We start from the raw sequence: 22,508 nt of genomic DNA, 5'->3' as shown, positions 1-22,508 counted from the left end.
TGATAAAAAGATTGTGGGGGCTGTTTTGTTAGACTTCAGTGCGGCTTTTGACATTATCGATCATAGTCTGCTGCTGGAAAAAACGTGTGTGTGTGTGTGTTATGGCTTTACACTCCCTGCTATATTGTGGATAAATAGTTACCTGTCTAACAGAACACCTATCCAACATAATCCAGGTAGAATCAGGAATTCCCCAGGGCAGCTGTCTTGGCCCCATTTTTCTATATTTACTAATGACTTGCCACTGGCCTTGAGTAAAGCCAGTGTGTCTATGTATGCGGATGACTCAACACTATACACATCAGCTACTACAGCGAGTGAAATCACTGCAACACTTAACAAAGAGCTGCAGTTAATTTCAGAATGGGTGGCAAGGAATAAGTTAGTCCTAAATAGTTCAAAAACTAAAAGCATTGTATTTGTGACAAATTATTCACTAAACCCTAAACCTCAACTACTTGTAATGAATAATGTGGAAATTGAGCAAGTTGAGGAGACTAAATTGCTTGGAGTAACCCTGGATTGTAAACTGTCATGGTCAAAACATATTGATACAACAGTAACTCGGATGGGGAGAAGTCTGTCCATAATAAAGTGCTGTTCTGCCTTTTTAACAACACTATCAACAAGGCAGGTCCTACAGGCCCTAGTTTTGTCGCACCTGGACTACTGTTCAGTCGTGTGGTCAGGTGCCACAAAGAGGGACCTCGGGAAATTACAATTGGCTCTGAACAGGGCAGCACGGCTGGCCCTTAAATGTACATGGAGAGCTAACATTAATAATATGCATGTACCTCGACTAACCTGTACCCCCGCACATTGACTCGGTACCGGTACCCCCTGTATATAGCCTCGTTATTGTTATTTTATTGTTACTTAGTAAATATTTTCTTAACTGCATTGTTGGTTAAGGGCTTGCAAGTAAGCATTTCACGGTGAGGTCTACACCTGTTGTATTTGGCGCATGTGACGAATAAAATTAGATTAGTAAATCTCTCATAGCTCAAAGTAGAGGAGAAATTGACTTCATCACTACTTGTTTTTTGTAAGAAGTGTTGACATGCTGTTGACATAGTGTACCAACTGTTGAACATCGTTGGCAGCATGGAGCGAGAGAGAGGGAGTTCCCTCCAGTCCTGTGAGAATAGATCAGAACAGGGCTAACCGCTATCCCTGGTCCCTCCCTGCCTGTGTGGCTGGAGCGACCTGGGCGTGCGTCCCAAATGACCCCCTATTCCCTATATAGTGCACTACTTTTGTTTTGACCGGGGCCCCCTATTGGCTCTGATCAAAAGTAGTGCACTATATAGGGAGCCATTTGGGACTCAACCCTGCTCTGCTCTCTCAGGTAAATATTTACTCTCAGTGCTCAGGCTATATTTGCTTAGTGCACCTGGGAGATACAGGGAAACACAGAGTAGACATCCTCACGGGTACAAAAATGACCCGTTTCGAAATGGACCTGGGGCTTTCCCACCCGGGCCCGATATGCATCGTTAAAAAAAAATATATTAGAGACCTGTTCCGAACGGACACGGGGACAACTAGACCCGTTCCGATCAGAGTGAGGGAAGCAGCAGAAAAGTAATTTAAGTTACTGTATTTTATTATAAAGCGTGAGAGGAGGGGGAGGTGCCACTCTAGCAGGTGGGGGAGGGGCCGTACTGTGAGTGAGTGACACGGTGAGGCGGGAGGGAGAGACTGCAACCAACCAAGCCGACTAGCGGTATAGTAGACCAATAGCTGCCATAGATGGGTTATTTATCATCCAATATGATTATGTAGCTGTCTTGACTGCATCAAACCAGGAGAAGTTAGTTAAGATAGCTAACGTTAGCTAGCTAGGCTAATTGAGGCTGCAGTGCATGCGCTTTCTCATCCTACAGTTACAAATAACAACTCCATTCAGAATTGTATTAAGTAACAGACTACCTGTTGGCTCTTGGTCGCTGTTGCCTATCCTTCTCCTTTAACTTTTAATTCGGTCGCTTTAATTCCATCTTCCATTGATTTAGATATGCCAGCAGCATACGACCCTGCATCCCGATGCTGGCTTGCCTCTGAAGCTAAGCAGGGTTGGTCCTGGTCGGTCCCTGGATGGGAGACCAGATGCTGCTGGAAGTGGTGTTGGATGACCAGTATTAGACACTCTTTCCTCTGGTCTAAAAATAATAATAATATCCCAATTCCCCAAGGCAGTGATTGGGGACATTGCCCTGTGTAGGGTGCCGCCTTTCAGATGGGACGTTAAACGGGTGTCCTGACTCTGTGTTTGTTGTCAGTACTGACCTCATTGTAGTCCGAAGGCTTTTTACCACTGAGGAAAACTGGATGAAAGGATAGGGGCCCAGAGGGTGACAGAACAGTCCCTTAATGTCTCACAAGACCATAGTGTGTGTGTGTGTGTGTGTGGACAGTACTGACCTCATTGTAGTCCAGTGAGGAGTCGTTGCACATGGAAAACACGGTAGCCAGCTCCAGAAGTCCATCATAATCTCCACACTGCACCACCTTGTCCCCTTTCAACCTGGGAGAGAGAACACACACACACCATAATTCACTCCCATAACAAATAATGGAGTACTTGCACTGTTCTTCCTGTACACACAAGCTACGTCTATGTATCTGTGTGTTACAACTAGTGTCTTAAGATGTCTCGTAAACGTCTCAAGGCATAGTGACAGCTGGGTATGTTCACAGCATTCAATATAGCTGGTAGGTTGGAGAGGTTGACACACACACACGATGTGTTGTAAATCACTATGTATAAACAGCACACACGCATCCTCTAGATGCAGCAGAAGGGAAAAGTAGTATTTTTATTGGATGACTGCATTCTTTAAAGGGGCAATCTGCAGTTGCTACATCCATTTTTGACTTTTAAATTAATCATATGAACCCATTTGGTTCTTGAAGAATATAACATGTAAATGCTTCATGAGCTTAGTTCAACTGTCGTACCCCATCAGAACCCAAAATAAAAGCTTGTTTTACTCCAATGTTTGTTAACCAAGTAAATGTTTAAAAAAATAACACTATATAGCCTTAAAACATGGTTAAAACTATAGTTTTGATATCATGGATGGTCAGTCCTTGCATCCATATCTCTGTCTATGAATTTGAGTGGTTACATTAATTCTCCAGCCTAATCCCTCAGCCGGGGAAAGGGATTGGGCTTTGTTTACAGAAACAACAAGGGGGCAGGGAGCTTTAATTTGCAATATGTTAGACCTTTTTCGACATACGTTTTAATCATACTCACATTTTTCCTTTTGCTTGTTAGTTGTGTGTCTGTGCGTGCACGGGCACGCATGTGTGTACGCTTGTGTGTGTCCGTGACAGCGCCCCTCTTAACCTTGAGCTGGGTCTAGCTGCTCCATATGGTTCTGATAAGAACGTTCATGTCCACTAGCCTGCTTTCCCAGCCCAGAGGATGTCCCAGGGCACGGTCACACACAGAGGAGGGAATCCCCTCTGACATCATACCGTTTGCACTTCCATTACACACAGTGCGGAGGCACACCCTCACAATGTTACTGCTGCCATCACAGCATAATAACCACAATACGGACCGAGTCAGATTTGAGTTGAGGAGAGGTTCAACGACTACAGCCATGCACCATATAGGTTCATATGGCTTGTTTCCATGGAGACCACATCTCAGATAGTGAGAGGAATATGTAGTGATAAACAGAACACTAAAATGGCAGTTGAAAGGGAGAAATGAGCTAGTAGCTGTACTAATAGGCCATGTAGTAAGCCACTATCTTGGTAGGTCAGTGAAGTATATAGTATTTTATGTTATTCGCTTATTTGATACGGACCACGCTACAGAAACGTCAGTGAGGCTCCTGCTCCTATGAGCCGTTTCGGCTCGCACAAGCCAAGGCTACTTACTTACTAACTAACTTACTTACTTACTTATGCACAATAAATATAGCACCATGTTGGCTACTTATCTAATTTTACTGCTTGTGTGAGTTACTTGATGTGGAATAGAGTTCCATGTAGTCATGGCTCTATGTAGTACTGTGCGCCTCCCATAGTCTGTTCTGGACTTGGGGACTGTGAAGTGACCTCTGGTGGCATGTCTTGTGGGGTATGCATGGGTGTCCTAGCTGTGTGCTAGTAGTTTTTAAACAGACAGCTCGGTGCATTCAACATGTCAAGACTTCTTACAAAAACAAGTAGTGATGAAGTCGATCTTTCCTCTACTTTGAGCCATGAGATATTGACATGCTCTGGGCCAGTTGTTGTAATTTTCCCAAGCCCCTCTTTGTGGCACCTGACCACACGACTGGGCAGTAGTCCAGGTGTGACTAGGGCCTGTAGGACCTGCCTTGTTGATAGTGCTGTTAAGAAGGCAGAGCTGCGCTTTATGATGGACAGACCTCTCCCCATCTTAGCTACTGTTGCATCAATATGTTTTGACTATAACAGTTTACAATCCAGGGTTACTTCAAGCAGTTTAGTCTCCTCAACTTGCTCAATTTCCACATTATTCATTACAAGATGTAGTTGAGTTTTAGTGAACGATTTTGTCCCAAATACAATGCTTTTAGTTTTTGAAATATTTAGGACTAACTTGTTTTTTTGCCACCCATTCTGAAACTGACTGCAGCTCTTTAAGTGTTGCAGTGATTTCACTCGCTGTAGTAGCTGATGTGTATAGTGTTGAGTCATCCGCATACATAGACACACAGGCTTTACTCCAGTGGGCAGGTCATTAAATCAAATCAAATCACATTTTATTTGTCACATGCACCGAATACAACAGGTGTAGACCTTACAGTAAAATGCTTACTTACTAGCCCTTAACCAACAATGCAGTTTTAATAAAAATAAGTATGTACATGTAGATAGAGTTAAAGTGACTATAGATAATAAACAGAGAGTAGCAGCAGCATACAATGAGGAGGTGGGGGGGGGGGGGGACAATGCAAATAGTCTGGGTAGCCATTTGATTAGCTGTTCATGAGTCTTATGGCTTGGGGGTAGAAGCTGTTAAGAAGCCTTTTGGACCTAGACTTGGCACTCAGGTACCGCTTGTCATGCGGTAGCAGAGAGAACCGTCTGACTAGGGTGGCTGGAGTCTTTGACAATTTTGAGGACCTTCCTCTGACACTGCCTGGTATAGAGGTCCTGGATGGCAGGAAGCTTGGCCCCAGTGATGTACTGGGCCGTACGCACTACCCTCTGTAGTGCCTTGCGGTCGGAGGCTGAGCAGTTGCCATACCAGGCAGTGATGCAACCAGTCAGGATGCTCTCGATGGTGCAGCTGTAGAACTTTTTGAGGATCTGAGGACCCATGCCAAATCTTTTCAGTCTCCTGAGGGGGAATAGGCTTTGTCGTGCCCTCTTCACGACTGTCTTGGTGTGTTTGGACCATGATAGTTTGTTGGTGATGTGGACACCAAGGAACTTGAAGCTCTCAACCTGCTCCACTACAGCCCCGTCGATGAGAATGGGGGCGTGCTCAGTCAGATTACCAGGACGTGTACTCCAAGCATGCGCTGATCAACTGGCAAGTGTCTTCAATGACATTTTCAACCTGTCCCTGACTGAGTCTGTAATACCAACATGTTTCAAGCAGACCCTGTGCCCTGTGCCCAAGAACACTAAGGTAACCTGCCTAAATGACTACAGACCCGTAGCACTCACGTCTGTAGCCATGAAGTGCTTTGAAAGGCTTGTCATGGCTCACATCAACACCATTATCCCAGAAACCCTAGACCCATCAAATTTGCATACCGCCCCAACAGATCCACAGATGATGCAATCTCTATTGCACTCCACACTGCCCTTTCCCACCTGGACAAAAGGAACACCTTCGTGATAATGCTATTCATTGACTACAGCTCAGTGTTCAACACCATAGTGCCCTCAAAGCTCATCACTAAGCTAAGGATCCTGGGACTAAACACCTCCCTCTGCAACTTGATCCTAGACTTCCTGACAGGCTGCCCCCAGGTGGTAAGGGTAGGTAACAACACATCTGCCACGCTGATCCTCAACACGGGGGTCCCTCAGGGGTGAGTGCTCAGTCCCCTCCTGTACTCCCTGTTCACCCATAACTGCACAGCCAGGCACGACTCCAACACAATCATTAAGTTTGCCGACGACACAACAGTGGTAGGCCTGATCAAAAACATCGGCTACGGAGAGCGTGATCACACAGTCGTCCGGAACAGCTGATGCTCTCATGCATGCTTCAGTGTTGCTTGCCTCGAAGCGAGCATAGAGGTAATTTAGCTCATCTGGTAGGCTCGTGTCACTGGGCAGCTTGCGGCTGTGCTTCCCTTTTATAGTCTGTAATAGTTTGCAAGCCCTGCCATATCCGACGAGCATCAGAGCCGGTGTAGTACGATTAGTAAAGATTGAAAAAAAAGTAAGGGGCCTAGACAGCTGACCTGGGGATTGCCTGATTCTACCTGGATTATGTTGGTGAGGCTACTATTAAATAACACCATCTGTGTTCTGTTAGACAGGTAACTCTCAATCCACAATATAACAGGGGGTGTAAAGCTATAACATATACCCTTTTCCAGCAGCAAACTATGATTGATAATGTCAAAAGCCACATTGAAGTCTAACAAAACAGCTCCCACAATCTTTTTATTATCAATTTCTCTCAGTCATTTATGTAAGTGCCGTGCATGTGAAAGCCCTTCCCTATAAGCGTGCTGCAAGTCTGTTGATAATTTATTTACTTTATTGTACAACTGCCTTAATTTTGCTGGACCCCAGAAAGAGTATAAATACAATTTCATTTAAGGTGCTCCAAAGCTTTTTACTATCATTCTTTATATAATTTATCTTTGTTTCATAGTATAGTTTCATCTCCTTTTTGTTTAGTCACACGATTTCTCAATTTGCAGTAGGTTTGCCAATCGGTTATGCAGCCGGACTTATGTGTCCTCCTTTAAATCCTCTCACAGCAGTGAGTGTCTTTGCGCGTGCTGTTGGTAGCAGCACCGGCTAACGTTGGTATCTATATAGCACAGTTCCAGCTAGGTCAGGTTGCAAAGAAAGATTTACCAAGAATTTACAAGAACTACGGTTGGGCGACATTTGGGGAGACGTCTTCTACCGATATCGCGATATCTGATATAATCGTTTTGCACCATTTAATTACTAAATAATTTGACTGTGCAATTTCTTTGCTTGTTTACGATATTATAGTCGCATTCTCATTCAATAATCTTAGTATGGTGAAAAAATAAGTCATAGTTATTAATTCATTTAGACTTAATTTTCAACATATTGATACAGCCTAAAAGAGAAAACAGTTCAAATAGAGTATGGTCTTTCGCAACCCAATATATATACTGCCAGGTCGCATTTACGTCATTTAGCAGACGCTCTTATCCAGAGCGACTTACAGTTAGTGCATACATTGTTATTTTTTTTTTATTTTTTCATTTTTTTTTTTTCATACTGGCCCCCCGTGGGAAACGAACCCACAACCCTGGCGTTGCAAACGACATGCTCTACCAACTGAGCTACCTCCCTGCCGGCCATTCCCTCCCCTACCCTGGACGACGCTGGGCCAATTGTGCGCCGCCCCATTGGTCTCCCGGTTGCAGCCGGCTACAGCAGAGCCTGGATTCGAGCCAGGATCTCTAGTGGCACAGCTAGCCTTAGACCACTTCGCCACTCGGGAGACTCAATGAGAACATGTTCTCAACTGGCTTACCTGGTTAAATAAAGGTGAAAAAAAAAAAAAAAAAAAAACTTTTTTTTTAATATCATGATATTGGATTTAATCATATATCGGCCCAACCCTACCCAGAACCTAACCCCCGTCTCACCTCCTAGAGAACAGTGTTAGATCTGGCCGTGAGCCACACAGACAGCAACCTCCGACACAGCAATGTTATTTATCGGTCTAATGGGGCGGCAGGTAGCTTAGTGGTTAAGAGCTTTGTGCCAGAAAACCGAAAGGTCGCTGGTTATAATCCCCAATGTTATTTATCGGTCTAATAATTGTTCTAGTTCACATTATTTAACTTTTTCCACTGCTTGATAAGGACTGCGGGTGAAGGCAGATGGATAGTTTGTCAGTGAATAAAGCCTCTGTGGCAGAGGGGTGTTGTTTTTAGTGCTGGATCTACCCTAGAGAACCTGTGTGCCCCCTGAGCATCCAGCCTGGCAAAGAGAGAGCCATCATAGTCCGGGAAGATCCTGGACTGGCTGGCTGGCTGACTGGCTGGCTGCATCATTTGGATTGTCTTTTTAAAGAGCGAATTGAAAAACCCAAGGTGTCTTGTTGAAAATGGTCTATGTTGCATTGATACGAGTCAAACATTTTATTCTAGTGTCAAAATTGACTACAAAGTGTAAATAGGATTTTGGTCATGAAGTCAGTCTCGTCCAAAATGGAGATTTGCGAGATGATTAGGAGAAAATTGTATTTCACGGATATAAGGGTACGCCACAGTTTTCCTTCAACCCTGTCCACAGCTGGCTGCACCCAAGTCATCATCAATTCGGAGCGCAGCTGCATGGAACCCGATCATAATGCCCGTGGTAGATTTGGTTTGACTTTGGATATCCCTATGGGACTAGTTAGGGACCATCAGTAAACTACACAATGTAACAATGTACATGTGACAATATTTTAAACATTTCAAAAGCTCCTAATTTCAATGACTTAAACCTCAAAAACCAACTAAATTTTAGTTCATATATAAATATTGAAAGCATTTAATGAGAACTGAAAGGTGTTCAACATCAAAATATTGTCCCATTTACTGACGGCCCCGAACCAACACCACATATGTGACCGACCGGCTCGATTCGGTCTAATGTAGCAAAATTTGAAATTGTGTTTTTTACATTGGATAAAAGTAGAGACTCAGAGCTAGAAAATGGTATATCATACACTACAGTTGAGGAACAATGGGAAAGTAATTCTGCTTTGAAAGTTGATCAACTTGTAATCTCACTTTTGAGAAAATGGCCCTTGAATGTTTTGGTTCACCTACTGGAGAGATCTTTGTCTACACCCAGTCGACATCGTTCACACCCTCTTAAGCTTTAGCCCCACCCATCTCTTTAAGCTAATTAGTATTGAGCATCTATTAATGTTGTATTTATTGTCATTCTGCAGTTTGGTTATGTAAAGACTAAACGCTGACGTTCTGTACATTACCTTGGAAAATAATGGACGACGCAGCAGAGTTCATTTTTCCAAGGTAATGTACAGAACTGAGGCGTTTATCCTGCATATTCCACAGTTGCCAAAGAAAACAATACTAAAGCACACATTTACCGATCGTTGATATTTACATTTTTATAAGAGAATTCATAATTTCTCATCTTTTGGTTGCTAGAGACGTGAGCCGTTGGTTTGATTAGTTGTATATTTATGGTGCGACCCGTTTGTTAGTTCTATATGTTCTGTTGCCATGCTGGCTGCCAACGTTCTTGTCCCTTGCTTGCTAGCTAGCCAACTAGTTACAGCTAACACAGTCACGACCTCCGCAGCCAGAATAACAGCAAAGTAGCTGCATTTGCGTTTGTTTAAGCTGTTTTCTATTGACATTCATTTACATAGATCCATAACAATGAGCTGACGATGCCCGATTTTTGCCAGGCATAGCTAGAAAAGTTTGCCTCCTCGTCAGGACACAACACCTTTCATTACGAGGAGATTGCATTGCATATCAAACACTAGGCTAGAAGCTAGCTAAATAGTTTGCTGCTAGCAAACCTGCCATTATGAAAACCAAATTCAAAAATAACAGTTGCTGAAAACAGCTGGTTAAACTAGAAACATGTGGGAGGATTTGACAGCATAGCACCACTTGCGTCGTGACTGCAACATATGGACCGGAGAAATTCATGTTCATCACTCACCACCATGTTAGGTCATCAGATGCTCCAGAATAATGTCTCTGCAAAATCAAATAATAATAATAATATACCATTTAGCAGACGCGTTTATCCAAAGCGACTTACAGTCATGCGTGCATACATTTTTTGTGTATGGGTGGTCCCGGGGATCGAACCCACTACCCTGGCGTTACAAGCGCCGTGCTCTACCAGCTGAGCTACAGAGGACCACCAAATCAATGCTAGCTACGTTCTTTCTCATTGGACCTGTGTTTACAATGCATCCAATTTTGGTTTGTGTGGTATTTGGTTTAGCTTTCTGTAACTTTGTAGCAAGTACGGTAGGCGCATATTGTGTCATGATTGCAAGGTGTCCCGATATCTTTTCCAACTGTCCCTTCTAGAATGCCCTTCTAACCAATCAGAAACAAGTATTCAACAATGCTGTGGTATAAATATATATATTTAAATGTATGTAGTTCTGTTCTTGTTTATTAATGTTCTGTATTGTGTCTTGTTTTGTGTGGACCCCAGGAAGAGTAGCTGCTGCTTTCACAACCGCCAATGGGGATCCTAATAAAATGTCAAAATACACTGAAGGGAGATGTCCTCTGACTGCATTAATTCTTTAAAGGGGCAATCTGCAGTTGCTACATCCATTTTTTGCTTTTAAATGAATGATATGAACCCATTGATTCTTGAAGAATATAACTTATAAATGCCTCATGAGCTTAGTTCAACTGTCGTACCTGATCAGAACCCAAAATATAAGATTGTTTTAATCCAATGTTTGTTAACAAAGTAAATGTAAACAAACACTTTATAGCCTTAAACCATGGTTAAAACGATAGTTTTGATATCATGGATGGTCGGTCTCGGTCTATGAATTTGAGAGTAATTACATTTCTCCAGCCCAATTCCTCAGCTTTTTACCGAAACGGGCAGGGAGTCCGCTTTGTTATTGTTTCAACTGACGATTGCCCCTTTAATCGGCCACTGTTTGTGTTTGTAACCTCTTGTTGTTCTCAGTTCAGAAGAATCTTGCACCGAAGTAGGGCTTTGACTACTCAATACCCTAAATGGTGAACAGGTCAATTCCAGAAACCCTTGGTCCTAAGTTTACTCACCATATTATCCTAGTGTTCTGAACACCCTGTTCTCCAGACTCCATCTATCCTCTCCTTAGTGTTCCACTTCAGTGTGAGCCTCTCCCCCCCCCCCCCCCCCCCCGTACAGACTCCATCCTGTGACAAACAAATCAATGTACCCTCACAAATTATCTAGAGCAGAGCCATTCCACCTGAGCACAGGGAAGGACAGACAGACAGACGTCAACACAACTTTGACCTGGGCAACAACTTGGCCCATATACTCATCCACTACAGGATATATACAGGCTCTGTCCATCTGTCTGGCTGTCTCTGTCCGTCTTTGTCTGGCTGTCTCCTGTTGGTCTGTCTCTGTTTGTCAGCAAGAGTATGGTTTATAGTCTTTCTGTCTCTCTCTGTGTCTCTCTGTCTGTCTGTCTGTCTGTCTGTCTGTCTGTGTCTCTGTCGGCAAGATAAACATTATTTACATTGCCAAAGCAAGTGAAATAGATAAACAATCAACAATCTCTCAGAAAAAACATCTGTGTGACATGTAGCCAGTGATTGGCTGTATATGGTGGAAAATCCCTGTGTTTTGTGGGGCTACGATTGAATGAGTGTGTGTGTGTGTGTGTGTGTGTGTGTGTGTGTGTGTGTGTGTGTGTCTTTCCCTCTGCATCAGTGGCCGATGGGCCACATTCACCTCTCCCATGGCCCTGTACAGAACCCTGGGAAACCCTGGGCCTCCCACTGAAAGCACAGGGGTTTTAACTGCAAACTCTTTGCTGATAGCCTGGCCGACTCTACCATGCTTTAACCAGCCCAACTCTTTCTCTTCCTTCTCCAGATGTTTGTGGTGGACAAGGTGGAGGATTCCAGCTGTGCTGTCCATGAGTTCTCTATAACTGGCTCAACCTACGCCCCTGAAGGACAAGTGTGAGTGTCCCATATTTTTATTAGCTCGAAGCCAGTGCCCCTGCAGAAATCTAATTAGCATAATGCATTAAAAAAACCATCAAAATCCCTCTGTTTAAACTATCTGGTGGGGCTGCGTCTCAATCCACCGCATGGGCTGCGTCTCAATCCACCGCTGTTGATGTTGATGAAAACCCCATCATTCTATCCAATGTGATGCCAAATGATGATAGTGTTTTAGGCCCTCGTCACTGTTCAGGGCTCGTATCCACAAAGCATCTCAGAGTAGGAGGCTGATCTAGGATCCACACACACAACGACTGCTCCCGGAGCACTGAGCTCCCACAACCATCACACAACGACTGCTCCCGGAGCACTGAGCTCCCACAACCATCACACACACTCACTGTCAACCTCTCCAACCTACCAGCTACATTGAATGTTGTGAACATACCCAGCCGTCACTGTGCCTTGAGACGTTTACGAGACATCTTAAGATTACTAGTTGTAACACACAGATACATAGACGTAGCTTGTGTGTACAGGAAGAACAGTGCAAGTACTCCATTATTTGTTATGAGAGTGAATTATGGTGTGTGTGTGTGTGTGTGTGTGTGTGTGTTCTCTCTCCCAGGTTGAAAGGGGACAAGGTGGTGCAGTGTGGAGATTATGATGGACTTCTGGAGCTGGCTACCGTGTGTTCCATGTGCAACGACTCCTCACTGGACTACAATGAGGTCAGTACTGTCCACACACCCACACACACACTATGGTCTTGTGAGACATTAAGGGACTGTTCTGTCACCCTCTCGGTCCCCTTATCCTTTCATCCAGTTTTCCTCAGTGGTAAAAAGCCTTTGCTTTAAGCAGCTGTGGCACGCACACCCACACATACAAATACACACGGTTAGAGCGTTGGGCCAGTAACCAAAAGCTAGTTAGAATCCTGAGCTGACTAGGTGAAAAATCTGCCGATCTGCCCTTGAACAAGGCACTTAACCCTAATTACTCCAGGGTCGGCGTCAATAATGGCTGATCCCTGGCCGTGTTCACACACACACTGAACTGAGCCGTAAGTGTGGTTGAGACATGACTACACATCTGTTGCTGCTTTCTCCTAGGTTTGACTGATGTCATCGTTAATGTGGAGTTGGACTAACAAATGAGTGTGGTTGCTAAGCAAAGCAGACTCCTCTCTTAGAGACCGGGCTTTGTGCCGGTAAGACAAGCTGGGAAACGTCTTCATGGACTTAGCGATGTATACAAATGACCTACTACATTGCCCTGAATGCATGAATCATGACCAAGGCACATGCACACACGCAAACAAACAAACAAACAAACAAACAAACAAGAGTCTTCTACAAAAGCCAATCTAATTTTACTGTGATGTGTGATTCTGTTCCTCTAGTCTCAGATTGTTTTCTCACCTCTCAGTCATCACCATGGTGCCATGGTAACCATGCTGCGTGTAAAGGGAAGCTGAAGACATGGCAGTCTAATTGCAAGATATTCAAACACTGACAAGATTCCCAGTATAACGGAATTAGTATGTAATGCCATTTTTTGTGAAAGTTAACCAGCAGAATGTAAATGGCTTATCCCAACTAGACATCATGGAGGGATGGAGAAAGTCATTTAGGGGGATGGAGGTGGAGGTAGGAGGAGAGAGGGCAGCTGTGTGGAGAGGGAGAGGGGTGGAGGAGCCTGGAGGGTTGTTGACCATGGTGTGGTTCAGCTGGTCAGACAGACGGACAGTGTGGGCAGAGCTGTACCCTATGAAAACCTAGGTGGTTACCATTCTCACATCATATAATAATATATCACTGTCCTGGCTCTCTCTCACTCCCTGAATGACGGTGTGTTTCAATGCTTTTGACTCTTACCCCTCCTGTCTCCCGTCCCAGGCCAAAGGAGTGTATGAGAAGGTGGGCGAGGCGACAGAAACGGCCCTCACTACACTGGTGGAGAAGATGAACGTGTTCAAGACTGACACGTCAGGCCTCAGCAAGGTGGAGCGCGCCGGAGCCTGCAACTCAGTAAGCAGCTAGGGGAAACACTGGGGGGAGGTAGGGAGGGAGTTGTGGATGGAATGTATACAGCACTACTATTCATACATGTTGTGTGTATTAGGCATAATACATACTGCTCGCATATTCATATACGGTATTTAATTATGCATCTAATATGTTGTCTTGAATAAAGTGATTAAACAACTGAACATGGACAACAAGTTTGAAGAACGTATGGTAATGGTAGCTGGTACAACCTCCACCTAGATTACCTCAGCCTCTGTGGTATGATGGGGCTGCAGGTAGCTTAGTGGGTAAGAGCGTTGTGCCAGTAACCGAAAGGTCGCTGGTTCTAATCCCCGAGCCGACTAGGTGAAAAATCTGTCGATGTGCCCTTGAGCAAGGCACTTAACCCTAATTGCTCCTGTAAGTCGCTCTGGATAAGAGCGTCTGCTAAATGACTAAAAATAAAATAAAAAATATACTCCTATTGTCCCTGAGGGGAAATTTGACTTGGACAATCGAGTGCTGCTGCTTCCACATAGATACATCAATACATAGAATCGATTTGAAGTTTCTCACACAGAACGGATTATGTAATGAAACCATTGATTGCTCCATCAGTTGCCCAAATTGGATTGGTAAATGGCCGGCCTGCACCTTATTGGTTAGAGGGATCCCTCACAGAGAGTAGAGACGTGTTCTAGAAGCTTCGCATGGAAAAACTGACCTCACTGCTTTGTGGTCAATGCCCAGTGATGAACTCTCAGAGCTTCCGTCTGTGTGAATAATGGCTTTCCTGCTCTGAGTCTGTCAATGAGAAGTGGTACGTCTTCCCTTCTCTCGGTCTTTGTGCATAACCAATGACACTGTGACAGGAAGCCGCGAGAGAGAGACTAACTCCCTGTGCTCTTTTCAATGACCAGCGGTTCCAAGTTTTTCCACGGAACAGTCCCACGATGAGAAAAAAATACTATCACTGTCACAAGTCTTGTCCTTGGAGGCTAGAGATGATAATATTTAGACAAGCCGGTGGGTTTATGAAGAGGTTAGCTAAACTTTCCAGCCCTCTGTTAGGGCTTTCAACAGAAAAAAGGAAGATATTGTTTCCTACTAATGCATTAGACCGACTTGAACTCACGTTCCTCGACTTTTGTTTTATGATGGGAGGAAGAGGAATTTTGGTTCAGTGGCTGTCTTTCTGTGAGGACATCTGTCAAGTGTCTGAGGCCCCTGGCATCGTGTCTCCACGTCATAGCTGTCTGAGCTGGGAGGGGAGGAGAGGAGAAGGGAGGGAGGCTGGGGGGGAGGGAGGGAGGCTGGGGGGAAGGGATGATGGGAGGGAGGGGAGAGAAGGTAGTGATGAAGAGGGAGGGAGGCTGGTAGTGGGAGAGGAGAAGGTAGTGGGAGAGGAGAAGGTAGTGGGAGAGGAGAAGGTTGGGGGAGGGATGGGGGGAGAAGGTAGTGGGTGGGAGGGAGTGGGGGGGTGGGAGGGAGGGAGAGGAGAAGGTTGGGAGGGAGGGGGGTTGGGAGAGGAGAGGAGAGGAGAAGTTGGGTGGGAGAGGAGAAGGTTGGGAGGGAGGGGGGTTGGGAGAGGAGAGGATAAGTTGGGTGGGAGAGGAGAAGGTTGGGAGGGAGGGGGGTTGGGAGAGGAGAGGAGAAGTTGGGTGGGAGAGGAGAAGGTTGGGAGTGGGTGGTTGTGGGGGTGGGAGGGAGGGAGGGTTGGGTGGGAGGGGAGGGAGGGAGGGAGGGAGGGGGGGAGGGGAGGGTTGGGAGGGAGGGTTGGGTGGGAGGGAGGGAGGGAGTGGGAGGGAGAAAGGTGGTAGAGCGATAGAGATGCTGGGAGGGAAGCAGTGGGTGATAGTGTTCCGACCTGACTACCAGCCTGAGAACTCCCTGAGCTGTGAAACTAGAGCTAGAGTGACCCCTACTGATACAAATGCTCCATCAGAATCCACGATACTATACCCAGCCATTAACCATCCTTTAGATGGTTGGTATATTCTTATGTATTTATAGCAGTGTTTTTATTTGGCAGATTTTGAAGGGTGTGAAAGCAGGGCTGTATACATTCCCTGGTAACCATACACGTCACTACAAGCTTAAAGTTGAGTTGCTAAGGGTGTGTTTACACAGGGAGCCCAATTCTGATATGTTTTTTTAAAAACTAATTGGTCTTTTGACCAATCAGATCCGCTCTTTTGCCTATAATTGGGCAACCTTTGAAAACTCGAAAACTCTAAAATTGGTCTACCTTTGTAAAGCCTGTCAGTGCCTTTACCTCTGTACCACCTGTTGTCACTGGAGCTTCACAGACAGAGGGTCCTTTCTAGCCCACATTGATTCTGGAAGTTCATATATACACACTTGCCCAATTGTCTGTCTGTTGCCTTTGGCTGACTGTCCAGACAGGATGTTAGAGCACCATCAGTGTTTTCACTACGAACCAACCGGAAGCAGACAGAACGAAACAGGGAAGGACCTACCTTAATTTGTCCAATAGAAACTCTTGTTTTCGTTGCAAATGTTTTTCCGTTGCGAGGCGGTTAGCTACAGTGTAGAATAATGATTACACCCCAGGTGTCAACAACGCAGCCAAACCTCCCAGTCCTAGTCACCCACCTGGTCTGATAGAGAGAGAACCCTCCCTCCATCACAACAACACAGCTAAACCTCCCAGTCCTAGGTCTGATAGAGAGAGAACCCTCCCTCCATCACAACAACACAGCTAAACCTCCCAGTCCTAGGTCTGATAGAGAGAGAACCCTCCCTCCATCACAACAACACAGCTAAACCTCCTTGTCCAGAGGAGACAGGGTGTTGGTGTCTCATCCATCACGGTTGAGTTCAGTTGGCGTCATTGTTTGCTACGTTGCGTGACGCTCTGTACTGAACGACACGTTTCCCCAAAACGGTGCACACCGTTCTTCAACAGCCTTTGCGGTACATTTTTCTCCTGGTTGGTAGGTGTGGCGAGGTGTAGTCTGATCAATATGGGACCAGTAACTGCGCTCTGGGCCACCATAATCAAGCTTTTCAACTGGTCGTTCAGTACAGTACCGTTTCCGTTAAATTCAACGTTGCACACCGTTCTGCCATACTGAACGCAACTCGTGTCTGCAGCCCAGCCAAGACTCCCGCCCCCGGCCATCACCCACCTGCTCTTATTGAGCCCAGCCATTAGGTGTCAGCAACCCAGCCAGAGAAGCATCCCACTCTGTCTCCCACCTGGCCCATAAGAGCCCCCTCGATCACAACAGCAGCACAGCCAAGCCAGCTGCCCACTAACATGCCTGTCTGGAATAAACATCTTGGGCACCGGCATCTGCCTCTCTCTCTCCATCTGCCTCCCTCTTTCTCTATCTGCCTTCCTCTCTCTCTCCATCTGCCTCCCTCTCTCTCTCTCTCCATCTCCCTCCCTCTCTCCCTCCCTCTCTCCATCTCTCTCTCATCTGCCTTTCTCTCTCTCCATCTGCCTCCCTCCCTCCCTCCCTCTCTCTCGCTCTCCATCTGCCTCTCTCTCTCCATCTGCCTCTCTCTCTCCATCTACCTCTCTCTCTCTCTCCATCTACCTCTCTCTCTCTCTCTCCCCATCTGCCTCTCTCTCTCTCTCTCTCTCCCTCTGCCTCTCTCTCTCTCTCTCTCTCTCTCTCTCCATCTGCCTCTCTCTCCATCTGCCTCTCTCTCTCTCCCCATCTGCCTCTCTCTCTCTCTCCCATCTGCCTCTCTCTCTCTCTCTCTCCCCATCTGCCTCTCTCTCTCTCCCATCTGCCTCTCTCTCTCTCTCTCTCTCTCTCTCTCTTTCTCTCTCTCTCTCTCTCTCTCTCTCTCTCTCTCTCTCTCCATCTGCCTCTCTCTCTCTCCATCTGCCTCTCTCTCTCTTTCCCATCTGCCTGTCTCTCTCTTTCCCATCTGCCTGTCTCTCTCTCCCCATCTCTCTCTCCATCTGCCTCTCTCCATCTGCCTCTCTCCATCTGCCTCTGCCTCTCTCTCTCTCTCTCTCTCTCTCTCTCTCTCTCTCTCTCTGCCTCTCTCTCTCTCTCTCTCTGCCTCTCTCTCACCCCATCTGCCTCTCTCTCTTTCCATCTGCCTCTCTCTCTCTCTCTCTCCCTCCCTCCATCTGCCTCTCTCTCTCTCTCTCTCTCTCTCTCTCCATCTGCCTCTCTCTCTCTGCCTCTCTCACCCCATCTGCCTCTCTCTCTCTCTCACTCTCTCTCTTTCCATCTGCCTCTCTCTCTCTCTCTCCCTCCCTCCATCTGCCTCTCTCTCTCTCTCTCTCTCTCTCTCTCTCTCTCCATCTGCCTCTCTCTCTCTCTGCCTCTCTCACCCCATCTGCCTCTCTCTCTCTTTCCATCTGCCTCTCTCTCTCTCTCTCATCTGCCTCTCTCTCTCTCATCTGCCTCTCTCTCCCTCCATCTGCCTCTCTCTCTCTCTCTCCCTCCATCTGCCTCTCTCTCTCCCATCTGCCTCTCTCTCTCTCTCCCCATCTCTCTCTCTCTCCATCTGCCTCTCTCTCTCGCCATCTGCTACTCTCCGCCATCTGCCTCTCTCTCCCCATCTGTCTCTCTCGCTCTCCCCATCTGTCTCTCGCTCTCTCTCTCCCTATCTGTCTGTCTCTCTCTCTCTCTCCATCTGCCTCTCTCTCTCCATCTGCCTCTATCTCTTGCGCCATCTGCCTCTCTCTCTCTTGCGCCATCTGCCTCTTTCTCTCTGCCTCTTACTCCATCTGCCTCTTTCTCTCTCCATCTGCCTCTCTCTTTCTCTCTCCAACAGGTGATCAGACAGCTGATGAAGAAAGAGTTCACTCTGGAGTTCTCTCGCGACCGCAAGTCCATGTCGGTGTACTGTACCCCCACCAGCAAACCAGGCTCTGGGAGCAAGATGTTCATCAAGGTACACGCAGACAGACAGACAGACAGACACCTCAATCAACAGATCTTTCACATGCTGTAATACTATAGAGTCAGACGCTATGCATTTTCCCTACAAACCAGAGTGAGAGAGGAGCTTGGATGTCCATTATGTGACCTTTTGACCCCTCTACTAACCCCCCCCCCCCCCCCCCCCCCCCTCCCTCCTCCCCCCCACCATATATATATATCACGCCCAACCCCTCCACTCCCACAGGGTGCCCCAGAGAGTGTGATGGAGCGTTGCCAGTACCTGCGTGTTGGCACAGGGAAGGTGCCACTGACCATGCCGCTGAAAGAGCAGCTGACCTCACTGATCAGGGACTGGGGCACGGGCAGGGACACGCTGAGATGCCTGGGCATGGCCACACGGGACTCGCCACCTAAACAACAGGACATGGATCTGGAGAACTCCACCAAGTTCGCTGAGTACGAGGTCAGTCCGAGACGAACAAGAAGCTGAGTGAATGTCAGACTCATGGGCAGACTAGGAGATTACCTAGTTCCTGTTGGGAAAGACCATCCACATTGAAAGAAATGATAACGATCATCATATTTTAAATGGTTTAATATCTAGTTCTACGGTGACGCTCATCATCATCCATCCTTCACTACATCCAGGTTGTATTTGAATGACTGACTGGGTGCTGGACGTTCATCCATCGTGTGCTTACTGGTTCATTCTAATGTCTTCCTCTCTGCTTTCCCTTCTCCTCTCTCTCTCCTCCTCTCTCTCTATCCTCCTCTCTCCCTCTCTCCTCCTCTCTCCTCCTCTCTCCTCTCTCTCTCCTCCTCTCTCTCTCCTCCTCTCTCTCTCCTCCTCCTCTCTCTCTCCTCCTCTCTCTCTCTCATCCTCTCTCTCCTCCTCCTCTCTCTCCTCCTCCTCCTCCTCTCTCCTCCTCTCTCCTCCTCTCTCTCTCCTCTCTCCTCCTCTCTCTCTTTCCTCCTCTCTCATCCTCTCTCTCTCTCATCCTCTCTCTCTCCTCCTCTCTCCTCTCTCTCTCCTCCTCCTCTCTCTCTCCTCCTCTCTCTCCTCCTCTCTCTCTCTCCTCCTCCTCTCTCTCTCCTCCTCTCTCTCTCTCCTCCCTCTCCTCCTCTCTCTCTCCTCGTCTCTCTCCTCCCCTCCCTCTCTCCTCGTCCTCCCCTCCCTCTCTCCAGACGGGCCTAACGTTTGTTGGCTGTGTGGGCATGCTGGACCCGCCCAGGAAGGAGGTGATTGGTTCCATCCAGCTGTGCGCCGAGGCGGGCATCCGTGTCATCATGATCACCGGGGACAACAAGGGCACGGCCGTGGCCATCTGCCGACGCATCGGTATCTTCGGCGAGGATGAGGATGTGATGGGCAAGGCCTACACAGGCCGGGAGTTTGACGACCTGCCCATAGTGTCCCAGAGAGACGCTGTGAAGCGGGCACGGTGCTTTGCCCGCGTGGAGCCTGCCCACAAGTCCAAGATCGTGGGCTACCTGCAGTCGTTTGATGAGATCACTGCCATGGTGAAGAGAGGGGTCACACAGCTCCTCCCCCTTTTGAGTCCTTTAACTGCATGGCTGTGGGAGCTCAGTGCCTCATTTCATTAGAATCAGTATAATCCTGACTGGATCTAGATTAATATTGACCTTATTTGAAATTAATAAATGAATCCATAGATACGCTGTATGTTAGATCAAATTCTTTGGATAAGTCACTTATGGGCCAATCTATTCTGACTTGAGTTCTGTGAAGGGTCAAGTTTTCCCATCTTATGTCTGTATAACACCCTATTAACCTATAAGAGTCTAACCCTATTAACCTATAAGAGTCTAACCCTATTAACCTATAAGAGTCTAACCCTATTAACCTATAAGAGTCTAACCCTATTAACCTATAAGAGTCTAACCCTATTAACCTATAAGAGTCTAACCCTATTAACCTATAAGAGTCTAACTCTATTAACCTATAAGAGTCTAACCCTATTAACCTATAAGAGTCTAACCCTATTAACCTATAAGAGTCTAACCCTATTAACCTATAAGAGTCTAACCCTATTAACCTATAAGAGTCTAACTCTATTAACCTATAAGAGTCTAACCCTATTAACCTATAAGACTCTATTAAATAAATAAAGAATGCAATATTCCTCCTTCTCTCCACAGACTGGTGATGGAGTGAACGACGCACCAGCCCTGAAGAAGGCAGAGATTGGCATTGCCATGGGCTCGGGCACGGCTGTGGCCAAGTCAGCATCTGAGATGGTTCTGTCTGATGACAACTTCTCTACCATCGTGGCGGCTGTGGAGGAGGGCAGAGCCATCTACAACAACATGAAACAGTTCATACGATACCTCATCTCCTCCAACGTGGGAGAGGTCGTCTGGTAACCACAGATGCACACACACACACACACACACACACACACACACAGCATATGTTTTACTATCCTTGTGGGGACCTAAAATTGATTTCCATTCAAAATCATATTTTTTCCTAACCCGTAACATTAACCTCTAACCCTAATTCTAACCCTAATTGTAACCCTAAACTTAACCCCTAAAATAGCCTTTGTCCTTGTGGGGACCTGGGAAATGTCCCCATGAGGCAGAAATATCCTTGTTTTACTATCCTTGTGGGGACTTTGGGGGATTTCCACGACGATAGTAAATCGAGCACACCACATCAGATAGACACCCACACATGTTTTCCTATGGCCAGTCTCCTAACCAGAGTTTTCAGGAATGCTGACTCTTGTCTTTATGTATTTCTGATATTTTTTCCCTCGCTGTCTGAAGCATCTTCTTGACCGCCATCTTGGGTCTACCTGAGGCTCTGATCCCAGTCCAGTTGCTGTGGGTCAACCTGGTGACAGATGGTCTCCCTGCGACTGCCCTGGGCTTCAACCCCCCAGACCTGGACATCATGGACAAGCCCCCCCGCAACCCCAAGGAGCCCCTCATCTCTGGGTGGCTGTTCTTCAGATACCTGGCCATCGGAGGTGAGACACCGTCTGGTCCACTGGACACTGGTTAGAAAACAACAGGAGTTACCCATCGGCAGCTCATTCAGACTCATCTTTGTATCCGTAATGTATTTCATGCTAGCTACTTAAAGATGATCCTTTACATTGGGGATTAAATCGTGATTGACTTGGATCTCACTGTTGCTGGGTCTCTGACTGACTGTCTGTCTGACTGTCTAACTCTGTCTGTGTGTTCCTGCAGGGTATGTTGGTCTGGGCACAGTGGGTGCTGCCACCTGGTGGTACCTGTTTGATGATGAAGGCCCACAGGTGTCCTTCTATCAGCTGGTAAGTGGAGACAAACACACCTTTACAAAGACTTCATTAGGGCCTTATTCATAAGACACCAAGTGGAAGAAAACACACTGAAACGGGAGAGGGACTGTCCAATAAGAAACGCTTGTTTGTTTTTTTTCCCCCCTGTTGCAAAATGTTTTGCTACAGTGTGTCCTAATGAGTAAGACCTAGTATTGAATATGTCTTAGGATCCCCATTACCTGCTGCCAAGGCAGCAGCTACTCTTCCTAGGCTCCAAACAGGGTTAAAACAATTACATCACAACAAAACAACAGCCTACATTTAACAAATATAATAAACAAAAACATGATTAAAAAGTCATTATTACATTATAACTTGATTACAAATTAACAATCTAAAATGTACAATGCTACATTATTACAATGTGTTTGTGTGTAGAGTGAGTGTGTTTGTGTGTACGTCTCTTCACGGTCCGCGTTGTGCCGTGAGGTGTTT

The 22,508-nt window shown here is 46.4% G+C and overlaps 1 protein-coding gene across 1 annotated transcript in view; it reads left to right on the top strand.

Annotated features, from left to right (window-relative positions):
• Nucleotides 1-22,508, top strand: part of LOC311142343 (sarcoplasmic/endoplasmic reticulum calcium ATPase 1-like) — a 72,666-nt gene that overhangs the window by 43,103 nt on the left and 7,055 nt on the right. The window contains exons 11-19 of the mRNA XM_084177972.1: nucleotides 11,773-11,861; nucleotides 12,475-12,577; nucleotides 13,748-13,879; nucleotides 18,626-18,745; nucleotides 18,980-19,198; nucleotides 19,921-20,256; nucleotides 20,896-21,116; nucleotides 21,529-21,731; nucleotides 21,958-22,043. Of these exons, the coding sequence (XP_084034098.1) occupies nucleotides 11,773-11,861; nucleotides 12,475-12,577; nucleotides 13,748-13,879; nucleotides 18,626-18,745; nucleotides 18,980-19,198; nucleotides 19,921-20,256; nucleotides 20,896-21,116; nucleotides 21,529-21,731; nucleotides 21,958-22,043 (1,509 nt within the window). The remainder of the gene's footprint in view (nucleotides 1-11,772; nucleotides 11,862-12,474; nucleotides 12,578-13,747; nucleotides 13,880-18,625; nucleotides 18,746-18,979; nucleotides 19,199-19,920; nucleotides 20,257-20,895; nucleotides 21,117-21,528; nucleotides 21,732-21,957; nucleotides 22,044-22,508) is intronic.

Source organism: Coregonus lavaretus (genome assembly GCF_964263955.1).
Source record: "Coregonus lavaretus genome assembly, chromosome: 15".
NCBI classification, from domain to species: Eukaryota; Metazoa; Chordata; class Actinopteri; order Salmoniformes; family Salmonidae; genus Coregonus; species Coregonus lavaretus.
Note: the sequence above shows the minus strand (reverse complement) of the source record. Positions and strands in the feature narration are given on the sequence as shown.